Genomic DNA, 12211 nt, shown 5'->3' on the forward strand with positions numbered 1-12211 from the left:
CTAGTAAACAGCCTCCTCCTGCATTCCTGTGTTTGTCGTGCTTTTGGGTTCCAGTACCTGTAACCATTACACATTACCCCTATGCTTCATAACACATCAACAACAATATCAATATTCTCCCTAATATTTCTTATGATAATATCTTGCTATATGTATTAATTTAAAGCACAAATGTTCCCTATGTACATGTGAAAAGTCAAAATGACCTATTACAATTTAACAGGTGTCAGACTCAGATTAGGCAGTAGGCCAGATTTGTTGGAGTGAGACCTCATGGGGGCCGTCATTGTCATGGTCATTATCATTTTTCTGCATGTGTATTATTTAGTGGTGATTTACTCCTTTACTACACCCACTTCTGAGCAAACAATGCATATTGGTTCATCAAGTACTGTCATATACTGCTATTTCTTAGAATATATAACTTTAATTCATATTGTTTCCTCTGTTATCATCTCTACCTGTCCCTGTAGTCATGGCCTCCTCATTGCAAATGTCGGGCTCATTATTTTCAGCAGGAGACTCTTATCTGATGCTCCGAAGCTACGAAGAAAAATTAAGAGTCATATTACTGCATACTTCAATATCAATATTTCCATAATATTTGCAAAGTCTATGGATCGCCATATTTTGGGTGATATAAAAAGGCTAATATTTTAATTCAATTTAATATTTTGCTTGGGAATAGGTTGACAACGCTACAATGATATTAATCAAGGCTACAACGTTAGCCGAATAGTTATGTTGCTAATCATTAGGCCTTTGTCTCTCTTTACCAGTTGCCACTTGTGTTTGTCCTCTTGAAAATAAATCTGTAAGCTTGGCACATTTGGCAGCATCCTCCTCCAATGCCTTTCTTTTTTTCAACCTGGCTTTTTCAGCCCCTCCTGCCCTCTTCCTCCCGTCCATCCTCCCTGACGCGTATCGTTGCGGTCGGGCCGGCCCAGCAATCAGTAGCTGAGAAAACTTTTTGGAAAAGACGGCGAAGGGCCGAACCAACTCGATTAAGAAGTGCTCCTCTCCCAAATTGAGTTGGTTGGTTCCATAATGTTCAATTCCCGGTCGAGGCGGTCCTTCTGTGTGGAGTTTGCATGTTCTCCCCGTGGCAGCGTGGGTTCCCTCCGGGTTCTCCGGCTTCCTCCCACAGTCCAAAGACATGCAGTCAGGTTAATTGATCTCTAAATTGCCCATAGGTTTGAATGTGAGCGTGAATGGTTGTATATCTCTATATGTGCCCTCGATGGACTGGCGGCCTGTCCAGGGTGTCCCCTGCCTTCGCCCTATGTCAGCTGGGATCGGCTCCAGCGCCCCCGCGACCCTAATGAGGATAAGCGGTGTTGATAATGGATGGATGGATGGGTTCCATAATGGACTGAACCAACTCTATTATTTGGGAGGGGTGAACTTCCTCGCATGGTACAACCCATGCAGAGGCTGTGGTGTCAGAATACGGAACGTGTTTAGCCCACTTTAAGAGAAGATGGACTAACGTGACAAATGTCAACAAATACAATTCTCGACCGGCCCAGAAGTGAAGCGGCCCACCGGGAACTCTCCCGATTCTCCCGATTACCCACCCCGGGCCTGTCTCAGACTAATGACATTATTAAAAAGAACACATGGATGATTATTGATTCAGTTCGCCCGGCCTTTTTCCAGCATCAGACGGCGGTTTTATTACCGCAAGGGACTTGGTGACATTTCCAGACAACAGTGCGAGGACGGGGACGCGATACTGAACGTCTCACTGACTAAGGATCCTCAAGGTGTTGCAGTCATGATGCTTAATGGTTTCTTCTTTCTTCTCTTCCTCACAGGTAAGCTTGGAATATGTTCAGCATCTCCTGCAAGTTGAGTAAAGGCTGAACTCATTTCCTGGACATTCCTGTGGCTTGTGACTTAAAAAACTATCTTTTTTCTTTTAAAAGCTCCTCAGGCTGTTATGACGTTCACAGTGTGTTTTGTAATCAGCATGTTTGATGTTACTGAAGGAATGAAGAGACGATGCTTTCAGTCTCAAGTGTTTCCTGTTGACAAATGTGAATTCCAGAGTATGTAAACCAAGCAAAAGGAAGCTTATTTATATGAAAAAGTTATTTAGCTTTTAAAATTTTCAATAAAATAGCTGAGTATAGAAAAACTAAAACAAACTAAGAAACTTTTGTTCACATAATAAGGTTTTTAATCCAGGATTTTAGATTTAAATTGTGCTTTGATCTGAAAGCTCATTTGAAATTACAGCAATAACGCTCAATTTGAAAACCACTATTGGACCGATGAGATCAAACACCCACAGTCTGCCAACGCCCATCTCATAATGGCCTCTCAGGGACCACGAGCACTGAATGTTTCTTCAGATGTTTCTGAGCTCGTGTTTTTTATGGTTTGCTAATAGAATCATAAGCGATGCATACCGACCCAAAAATGATATGCAAATGAAGCACAAACGATTAATTTCCAAGTCAGGCAAACACAAGACGATCTAATGTAAAATAAAAGTTTGATAAGTTTCCGTCTTGGAGAATGATGTCTGATGTTTCTGCTGCAGGTGGGGTGGACTCTGAGCGTCACTGCAGTTATCAGGATGTTTTAAGTCACCTGAATCTGACCAAAAACAAGGAGTTGTATTCAATGACCCGGCCCGTTAAAAACTACAAGCGGCCCACGTTGATATCCCTGGAAGTTCTGCTGTACGCCATCCTGGATGTGGTGAGTGGTTATTGGTCATAACGGGCCACGTCAACTTTCTATATTCCTTTTAGCGGACACATTATTGAACAATTTCATAACTCTGGAGCACATCCGGCAGAATTTCTAAATGGCACGTGCGTAATCGATCGTGTTTCACTTATATTGAACTGCAGAGGCAGCAGTAACTATAGAAACGTGAGGTTAGGAAAAAAAGGTTTAAGATACTCCGACACAAGACTGTGTAAAAGTTATGTAGAGCTGGTTTGATACCGTCATTTAATTTCATGTCTCTTTTGACAAAACAATTCAACCTGTAAATAAAGATTTAACAATAAGAAACAATCTCATGAGGGTTTGAGAATGTAAAATGCAGTATTTGTTTCATCAGCACCCTTGGATTTAAATACGGCCTTCTATATATGTTTTTAAGATAAACTTGATTACATAAAAAATATGTTTTAGAGTCAGATGTAAAAAATAAATGAATACATTTACCATGCATGGCTAGATCTCACCAGGTTTAACTTGATAATGCTCTCTTGCCTTGTTGAGCTGTTTAAGCGACACTGCAGAGTGAAGTCACTGCAGGTTTGACTTAAACCACACAGAGATATACACAACATTTATTGTAAGTATTCTCTGAGGGACTTTTGCAGCTCATTTATGTATGTGTATTGCACAATCCAGATTAAATCATTCTAATCCATTAATTCACTGTGAGACATCGGAGGTATGGGGTCCCTAAGCGGTTCCTAGTTTACATTTGACATGTCTTGTCTTGTTGCTCTGGCCGGACACTTTTTCACACTGTCTTTGTTTACAGGTTGAAAAAGACCAGAAATTCATCCCTTATGTTTGGACGGTCATGGTGAGTTCAGTCGGGAGAGACTGCACTTTTTGTTTTTGTTTCTTACGATCATTTTTCCTTCATGTTCTGGTTTATGACTTGTCTTCCTCTGCAGAGGTGGCACAACGAATACATTTCCTGGGATCCAAATCAGTTTTGTGGAATCAATAGCATTTCTATTCCTTCTGGAATTCTGTGGAAGCCAGATCTCACTATTGAAGAGATGTAAGTGAATGAGCACACACACACACACACACACAGTGCGCAGTACATACTGTATATTTATTTGTATCCATTAATTTGGTGATCAACTGCCAATTAAATAATCAATACATATTTTGAATTCCACAAATGCACTGTATCACAAATTAAATATGGACAAATACAGTGTCATGTGTGGCTAATACAAAGTCAATTATTTATATATTTTACTAAAAAACAACATGGAATTTAATGTATTACATACTGTAATTTATGGTTTATTGATATTTTCAACATAGTACAGAATAACTGTGAAATGCACTTTAAAGCACATCTTTTTAAATTGTATCTATGCCAAAAAAACTAACCTGATCTGGGATCAGCAATGTGACCGGTCCACATTAAATACTGTTTACTTGTCAATGTTGTCATGAAATTCTGTGTTTAGATTGTAAGGCGTCCTGAAGAAATGTCCATCATGTGTGTTTTTGTGTTTGCGTGTCTTCTCATACAGGACAGAGAAGGACAAAGCTCCCGCGAGTCCGTATCTCACCATCAATCATAAAGGTGACGTAGAAGTCCAGAACTACCAGGTGCTGGTCAGCTCCTGCAGGATGCACATTTACAAATTCCCTTTCGACATACAGAGGTGCAACCTCTCCTTCAAGTCTGTCATTCACACAGGTAAGCGTGTTTGTGTTTACAAGAGTTTATTGTGACATTAATGCCAGTTTGGTATATAAAGGGACCGGGAACTAATGTTGGAGGTTGATGCCAAGAATGTGTGTGTGTGTGTGTGATGGTGTTGACATCAAAACAACAATGCATGGTTATATTTTAAGAAATGTAACTGGCTGAGTCACTGCAGAAGGGAAGTATATTATTGTTGGAAAAACAACTTAAAATGCAGCTGCATGTTTAGTTTTTTTTTTCTCTCCAGCTTTGAGAATGTTATGTGCTATAATGAATACTTGTGGGTTTATTTTTGAGCATTAACGAGTCACAGCGCTGTTGTTTCTCTGTAAATGAATCTTCTCCCATACCCAATTAAATCTTTTCATTTTACACTGTTAAGACGTGCGTAAACGATTCGATCGCCTCGGGTGGAGGAGTAAAGAGAAGATACGCCGCTTATTCTCGTGTGGGGGGGACGGGAGAGGAGAGGAGCGGGGAGGGGAGGGGAGGGGAGGATAAGGGAGAGTAGATGGAGAGGAGGTGGGAAGGTTTGAGGTGCGAGTCGGCTCATACCGGTAACTTTATTGAGGGAAATAAGCGTGCTCTAAGGACAGAAGTGTAGAAAACTGTCGTAAAAGCACGTCGGCGACGCACAGGCGCAGCGCTTCACCGCGCACTGACAATCTGCGCTCCGGAGAGGACACGGGTCCATGGGTCACGATGCCCGGCCTCTCGTCTGATCGGTCACCCCGGTCACGGTATCCTCGCCTGGCTCGCTGAGGGGGAAAGAGGAGCTCGAGCGAGGGCGAAGACCGTGCTAAGGGGGAGGGAGGCGGAGATCAGAAACTCCCTCTATATGATTCTGCGACCGTTCGGGCCTGATGAGCGACACGCACATCGACAGTGGTGGCTGCTCGGCTCGGCGCGCGACACCCCGAGATGATGTCGGAACGATCTCCGCGGAGAGAAACGCTGGGTATTCAATTATCTGGTCTCACCCCAACACGCTCGAGGGTACAAGGCTCGGAGAGCGCCTGGCGGGACACTTATTAATATTCTATTTTTAGGACAAACTCTGCGACGAGGACTCGAGGGTTACGAGTCCCTCTCTCGGTCCCGGAACCACCACGGTTCGGCCGAGGGTCGGAGGTCTACCAGCTGCAGCGATATCTCTCTTTAATACAACATGTCAGTGGAGGTGTGTGAGGAATCAGTATGTGCCCTGGTAGCTGAGGTCAGAAGGTGTAGCCGTGCAGACGTAGCTCAGACTCACCTCGGGGGCTGCGTGGTCCGCTCTCGGGTCTCCGCCTCGGCCTCGTCGGGTGGATTGACAGGTGAAGAAATAGGCGTCACAAAAAAAGTAGGTCCACAACCTGAGTGTAAAGTTTTAAGACTGCAAGGCAGCAAGTATTTTATTCAAAAACAGGAAGAAGAAAAATAAACAAAGTACAGGTACAAGTCGAGTGCTCTCACGGAAGCCTGAAGCAAACCACAACAACTAAAAAAAATGTTTTCTCTTTCTCTGTTCGTCACCTTTATACCCTCGGCTCCTCCTACTTTCACCGGACCTACGTCCCCCTTTGGGTGCTGATGGGGGGTCACCCCCCCCCTCATCCTGAGAGGGTCTGGGGAGACTCTTTGGCCCACATCAAAGAGGAGGACCGTTGTCTTAGCTGGTTTAGATGAGCTCGGTCACCTCTGTGACCCGTCTCCGGGGATCTCGTCTAATCTCTCAGGCACTTAGGGTACCCTCTTTACAGCTCCTTTCAGACTTTGTGAGACTTCCCGTGGGCAGTGACACAGAACACACTATAACCGGGGGTAAGGATACAGAACATATGGGAGACATAGATTACATTATCATATCAAAGAACATTGATCTACAGGCAGGTTAACATACATGAATTCAGGCTTGTGTTTATTCACTCCGCAATAACATCACCGTGGGCCCCTATGGTTAGGCTATGGGCTCCGAACACACAATTAAACAAGTCTTCATTTGAATATCACAAGAGGTGCAATGTTTACATCTCGTGTCGACGTGGGGCCCCTGAGTGAGTTCAGTCAGAGGGTCACCGGTTGTAAACGCCTAAGATGACCACTCAGGACCCTTGTTTTCTTCGTACCTGGCTCTCTGCTTATTGTCCCAGTGATGGCCTTGACCCTTTTATTTGACCTTACAGCCACTCGCGCCGTCGGCCGGCCTGATGGATGCCTGGTTGCTTTCCTGTCGTTGTAGTCTAATGGAACTGGGGTCACCTTAGATCTGTTTTAGTACTAACATTCCGCATTCGATACTTCCCTTCCTGGTCCACGGATCCCTCTGCTAAACTTCCAATCCCAGAAATATTCACATTTATTTGTCCCACTTCTAACAACACAAAGAAGTTATGTTCAATGTATCCCCATTCAAACGGTGCATTTTCCCATGACAGCCAGCAACACGTGTCAATGTACACTCGTTACGAGAGTAAAGTCTTTAAAAAATAAACTTCTGTCTTCAGACGAAGCAAAACTTCTAGGTTAGGTTTGGGTAAAGATGGACGTTTGGGTTAAAATATCCATGGAAGTGCCGTATCTACATTATGCATGTTACGGTCTCCTGGCTGAAAGATGGCTGTTTGTTGCGCATCATTTCTTTTGTAGCGATGAATCTGGATGCAACCAGTGTGAGCTGGTAAACCTTTATTTTAATGTAACGCATGGGCTCCCAGCAATAGAGGGCATTGGCCACAAAAAAAATACTATATGCAGCTTTCTATTCTATTCTCCCCTCGCTCAAAGTAAAACGTGCCACCCGTCACAAAAAGAGCCTCAGACTTTGACCTGTAAACCAGCTCCCCACTGACATCAGGACAGCAGAAAGTCTCTACATCTTCCGTCGGAGACTGAAAACACACCTTTTCCGACTATATCTGGATTAAAACACAGATTAGCACTTCAGTGGCACTTAGATAGCACTTACTTATGGTACTTTTGTAGTTCGACTATGTTGAGGAAATGTTACTTCCTGTATTCTTGTTGTTCTTAGTTTGTACTCTAGGTTGAAATGCACTTATTGTAAGTCGCTTTGGATAAAAGCGTCTGCTAAATGACATGTAATGTAATGTAATATAACGCTCTAGGTCTTCTCTACGGTATGAAGACATTTCATGTGTCGCTCGTCCCAGGTTTGCCCCGACTGACTTGGCTATGAACCTAACTTGCACCAGCTCACTGCCTCCATCACGCACCACCAGATTCCACCACTTATCATCCAATCCTTCCTTGTCATCTCAACTGAAACATCATTACAGCTCTTTTCTCTCCCACTTCAGCAAGAGACATTCGGCTCCTGGCCAGCGACAACTCTTCAGAGGCCACAGAGTGGTCTCGTGAGGTGATGCGGACCCAATACGAATGGCTGTTCATCAAGATGACAGTCACCTCCAAAAACGCCAGTGATATTCTCGGCCAAGACATGGTTATTTACACTGTACGTATATTTACACTGTGCGAGATAAAGACGGGCAGAAGGTTATTTGAAAGAGATTTAGATCGAAATGTGATTACACTTTAAAATGTGGTACTACATGCTGCCTTTCCCAGATGTGCAAAGGTAGGATCATTTAAACCATGTGACACAAACATCTTTTCACAGATCACCATGAAGAGGCGGTCTATCCTCTACATCGTCAACTTCTTGATACCCGTCCTGCTCTTCTTGTGTCTGGACTTGTCCTCCTTTCTGATCTCAGACAACGGGGGAGAGAAGCTCAGCTTCAAGGTCACGGTGCTGCTCGCCGTCACCGTGTTGCAACTTATTCTGAATGAAATTCTGCCTGCTTCTTCAAACAGAATTCCTCTTATCGGTAAAGAAGCTCAGAGTCCTTCCTGTTTGTAGTTAGTAGTTCTTTGTCCACATTAATGATGCTGCTTCCCTCCCCAGCGCTCTACTGCATTGGAATCTTTGGCCTGATGCTGCTGAGCCTTCTGGAGACGATACTGGTGATGCATCTGATGGAGAAAGACTCCAAAGCATCCAAAGACCTTGAGGCAGATAAAGGCCGGAGTCAGGGCGGTAACAAGCGGGGCAAGGCCAACATCCAAAACTCTCCCGGAGGTAAGACCAGGAGCCAGTTGCACCAGCTGTTTGATGGTATATAATTAGCCTGGTAAAAAATAACTTGACAGTCGTTGGTAGTTATTGGTTCTTATTAAGATACATATTTATAACAAGCCACATGGCACTGTTGTAGAGCGGACTTATTCAACTGACATATACTGTAGTTTAAAGCGAATAAGAGGTCTCCAGTATCCTTTTTCGAAAACCTTTTAAAATAATGATGTAAACTAGGAATACTTTTAATACCTTAAATTACAAAACGTCATATCAGCAACTTTAGGCTAAATGACCACGAGACACAGAGTTAAGCCCCGCCCCTCGCAGAGCGTCTCGACAAATATGGCGTGAACACGGTGAAAGGTTGAGAGAGTAAACTCACGCGTTTTGGGCGATGCGAAAAATAGTTTCACTTTTGGTGACTAGCGCCCCCTCAAAGTTTGACCGGCGACGCCTTTCACCCAGAATGTCAAATTGACTTGAAATTTCTCACACATGTTCATCTACACCTCTACAAATAAGCCTCTCAGACCTCTAAGCTCCGCCTATTTAGATTTTTCTGCCATCTTTAATTTTGTGAAAAACACATAATTGGCCAGTTCTCCTACACGCTAGGCCCAATTCACCACACTTTGGGAATCCCTGATCTAAAGGTCTTATAGATGAATAATTAGAAGAATGGTGACGATATGTGGACCCCAATAAATGCCCACTTTCTGTGATTTGTTATGTTAGAGACTGTTGCTTTAACTTATCCAATACTTCCAAAAAAAATCATGCATGATGCCAGTCAAGGCCTGAACACTTTTACATGAATAAACATTTGAATTAGTCATAGAAACACCTACAAAAAACCCAAAATGACAAGGTTTACACCATAATGTATTCTACTCAGACTGTAATGTTATCTCTATAGTCAGTAAACGCATCAAGGTTTTTCATCTAAGGGAGTGGCTTACCATGATAAGCGTTGGCCCAGTGGCCCAGAGAGCCGTGTTCACATTAAAAGCCAGGCAAATTTCTTGCATCACTTTTTTTTCTTCATGTAATTTACATGACGTGTTCTACACTTCACATAGAGACACATGATACATGGATATGTTCACATAGTCAAAGCGCCATGTACTGGCTCAACTGCTTGAATCTGCCTCAAACTTGTCAAGCATCTTACAAGTCACGGACTGAGGATATGGACAAGCTTATTTTCACTCAGAGTCAAAGCATCACCTACTGGTGGAAGAAAATCAGCATCACGTGACGAACCGTAAAACATCCGACCGGCGGGCCTGCGTCCCTGGCTGTGCGGACCGGGGTCCCGCCGGTGCCTCCAATTGCAGATGAGCAAGGACCCATTCATCGCTTTAATTTACTGTTGTCATTGTGTCATTTAGTCATTTTACCTAATTTGTACATTTGTATAAATTCCATTTCTTCAATTTGGGAAAACCTTTCCTTACAGAGGTGCACGAATGGACTCAATGTGCGTGTGTCTACGATGACTCTACTGGTGAAACTCCATCTGAACTGCTGCCTGTGGCCAAAGAGGTTAGAATCGGGTTGCATTTTAACCACAATGGACACAAATTGCCTGATTCTATAATAGCTGGTAATGCTCCATATCTTTACTTGTTGCAGGGCAATAGCAGCAAACTGACAGAAGAGTACCATGCCTTGGAGAAGCTCTCGGATGAGCTAAGAGAGGTAGAGAAAACACTGTCGCTGCTCCTTATCAACAGGAAGGAAGAGGAGAAGCCCGGCTATTGGACAAGAGTGGCTAAAAAAGTCAACAGATATTTCTTTATTTTATATATTACAGTGGTCAGCCTGTTTTTAATTTATATTTCTTTTGAATGGAGCAATGCATAGAGAGGGTTATTGCTCAATAAAGAGAGAACTGCACATAAGTGCTTCTGTGTATGTGTGTTTTTAGTCAGTTGCCGAGCGGAGACACAAACAGAGAGAGGATGAAGTGGTAGTGAAGGGATGCCGAGTGATTTTGAAAGAAACCGCAGTGAAACAATCAGAAAACAACAATTCCCCAACATACTGTATTTCAACAACAAAATTCGGTTTACTTGATACTGACCTTACCTGTTGTCTGTTTCTACACCTGAGGCGGGGCGACATTTTATAATACATTTTATGTTTTACATATTGATTTATTGAGAATGGTCTAAGCATTGGAAACAAAGTCTAATGACAACATTGGCCATTCTGTCATTGCATTCAGTTGCATCATTGACAACAACACTGTAACTTTCACACCTAATTATAGTACACTAATATGACTTTGGATTTCTTTATTATTATTATGTATCACAGATTGTATAGATTATTGCAGGAAACATAAAGATTATAGTTTTAATTGTTTTGAGGAAATTCAATGCAATGTAGTCAATGCTGTTTGCTTCACCCTACATTATATCATGCATACATTATTTAATTTATGGAGCAGTTCTGTGATCAGTTGTATGTACGATCTTGACTTAGAAATACGAGATTCACTGTGTCATACAAATAAAGACCACAGTCATTATGCGTGAATTCGTCTGCTGTCTGTCTTTTTGGGGACTGGTGAGAACTCCCTGTTTGTAGGACTTAAAATAATAATAATAAACATTTTATTTATAAGGTGCCTTTCAAGGCGCTCAAGGTCGCCGTACAACACATTAAAACAGTTAAAGTTAAGACAACCGGAGAGCAGCGGCAGCTAAACGCGCAAGCGTTCACTCCCGGAAGTGACGTAAAGGATGAAAGATTACAGCACAGGGTAGAGAGGCGAGACTTATGTTTTTTATTTTGTCTCCATGTTCATAAAGTGAAATTACAGTGTAAGTGATTTCACTTGACTTAATGTGCTAAGCTCCAATGCCTTCTGTGGTAGAGCCTGCTCTCTTATGACGTACAGTGCATCCGGAAAGTATTCACAGCGCTTCACTTTTTCCACATTTTGTAATGTTACAGCCTTATTCCAAAATGGATTAAATTCATTATTTTCCTCAACATTCTACACACAACAACCTATAATGACAAAGTGAAAACTGTTTTTTGCAAATCTGTTAAAAATAAAGAACGAAAACATAACATGTACATAAGTATTCACAGCCTTTGCCATGACACTCAAAATTTAGCTCAGGTGCATCCTGTTTCCACTGATCATCCTTGAGATGTTTGATTGGAGTCCACCTGTGCTAAATTCAGTTGATTGGACGTGATTGAGAAAGGCACACACCTGTCTATATAAGGTATCACAGTTGACGGTGCATATCAGAGCATAAACCAAGCCATGAAGTTCAAGGAATTATCTATAGACCGCCGAGACAGAATTGTATTGAGGCACAGATCTGGCGAAGGGTACAGAAAGATTTCTGCAGCATTGAAAGTCCCAATGAGCACAGTGGCCTCCATCATCCGGACATGGAAGAAGTTTGGAACCACCAGGACTCTTCCTAGAGTTGGCCGCCCAGCCAGACTGAGCGATCGGGGGAGAAGGGCCTTAGTCAGGGAGGTGACCAGGAACCCGATGGTCACTCTGACAGAGCTCCAGCGTTGTTCTATGAAGAGGGGAGAACCTTCCAGAAGGACAACCATCTCTGCAGCACTCCACAAATCAGGCCTGTTTGGTAGAGTGGCCAGACGGAAGCCACTCCTCAGTAAAAAGCACATGACAGCCCGCCTAGAGTTTGCAAAAAAGA

The 12211-nt window shown here is 42.9% G+C and overlaps 1 protein-coding gene across 2 annotated transcripts; it reads left to right on the forward strand.

Moving 5' to 3' along the window:
* The first annotated feature begins 1464 nt into the window (after positions 1-1464).
* LOC130203747 (5-hydroxytryptamine receptor 3A-like) lies at positions 1465-11060 on the forward strand. 2 transcript variants are annotated; one of them, XM_056430143.1, is made up of 10 exons: positions 1465-1817; positions 2549-2709; positions 3515-3559; positions 3654-3763; positions 4254-4423; positions 7732-7889; positions 8055-8265; positions 8343-8516; positions 9976-10061; positions 10152-11060. In XM_056430143.1, the coding sequence occupies exons 1-10, from the start codon at positions 1778-1780 to the stop codon at positions 10380-10382; spliced, it is 1386 nt and encodes a 461-aa protein (XP_056286118.1). In that variant the 5' UTR covers positions 1465-1777; the 3' UTR covers positions 10383-11060. The 2 variants fall into 2 exon arrangements, with proteins under 2 accessions (XP_056286118.1, XP_056286119.1); XM_056430144.1 differs by having other exon boundaries at positions 10163-10298.
* Positions 11061-12211: the final 1151 nt, after the last annotated feature.

The sequence above is a fragment of the Pseudoliparis swirei genome, chromosome 13, assembly GCF_029220125.1.
Source record: "Pseudoliparis swirei isolate HS2019 ecotype Mariana Trench chromosome 13, NWPU_hadal_v1, whole genome shotgun sequence".
In the NCBI taxonomy this organism is placed as follows: domain Eukaryota; kingdom Metazoa; phylum Chordata; class Actinopteri; order Perciformes; family Liparidae; genus Pseudoliparis; species Pseudoliparis swirei.

Bases quoted from the DNA above. Each gene is read 5' to 3' on its own strand.
- LOC130203747 (XM_056430143.1), top strand. From the start codon at position 1,778: ATGATGCTTAATGGTTTCTTCTTTCTTCTCTTCCTCACAG. The intron at 1,818-2,548 runs GTAAGCTTGGAA...TTTCTGCTGCAG, and splicing joins CTTTCTTCTCTTCCTCACAG to GTGGGGTGGACTCTGAGCGT. The intron at 8,266-8,342 runs GTAAAGAAGCTC...TTCCCTCCCCAG, and splicing joins AAACAGAATTCCTCTTATCG to CGCTCTACTGCATTGGAATC.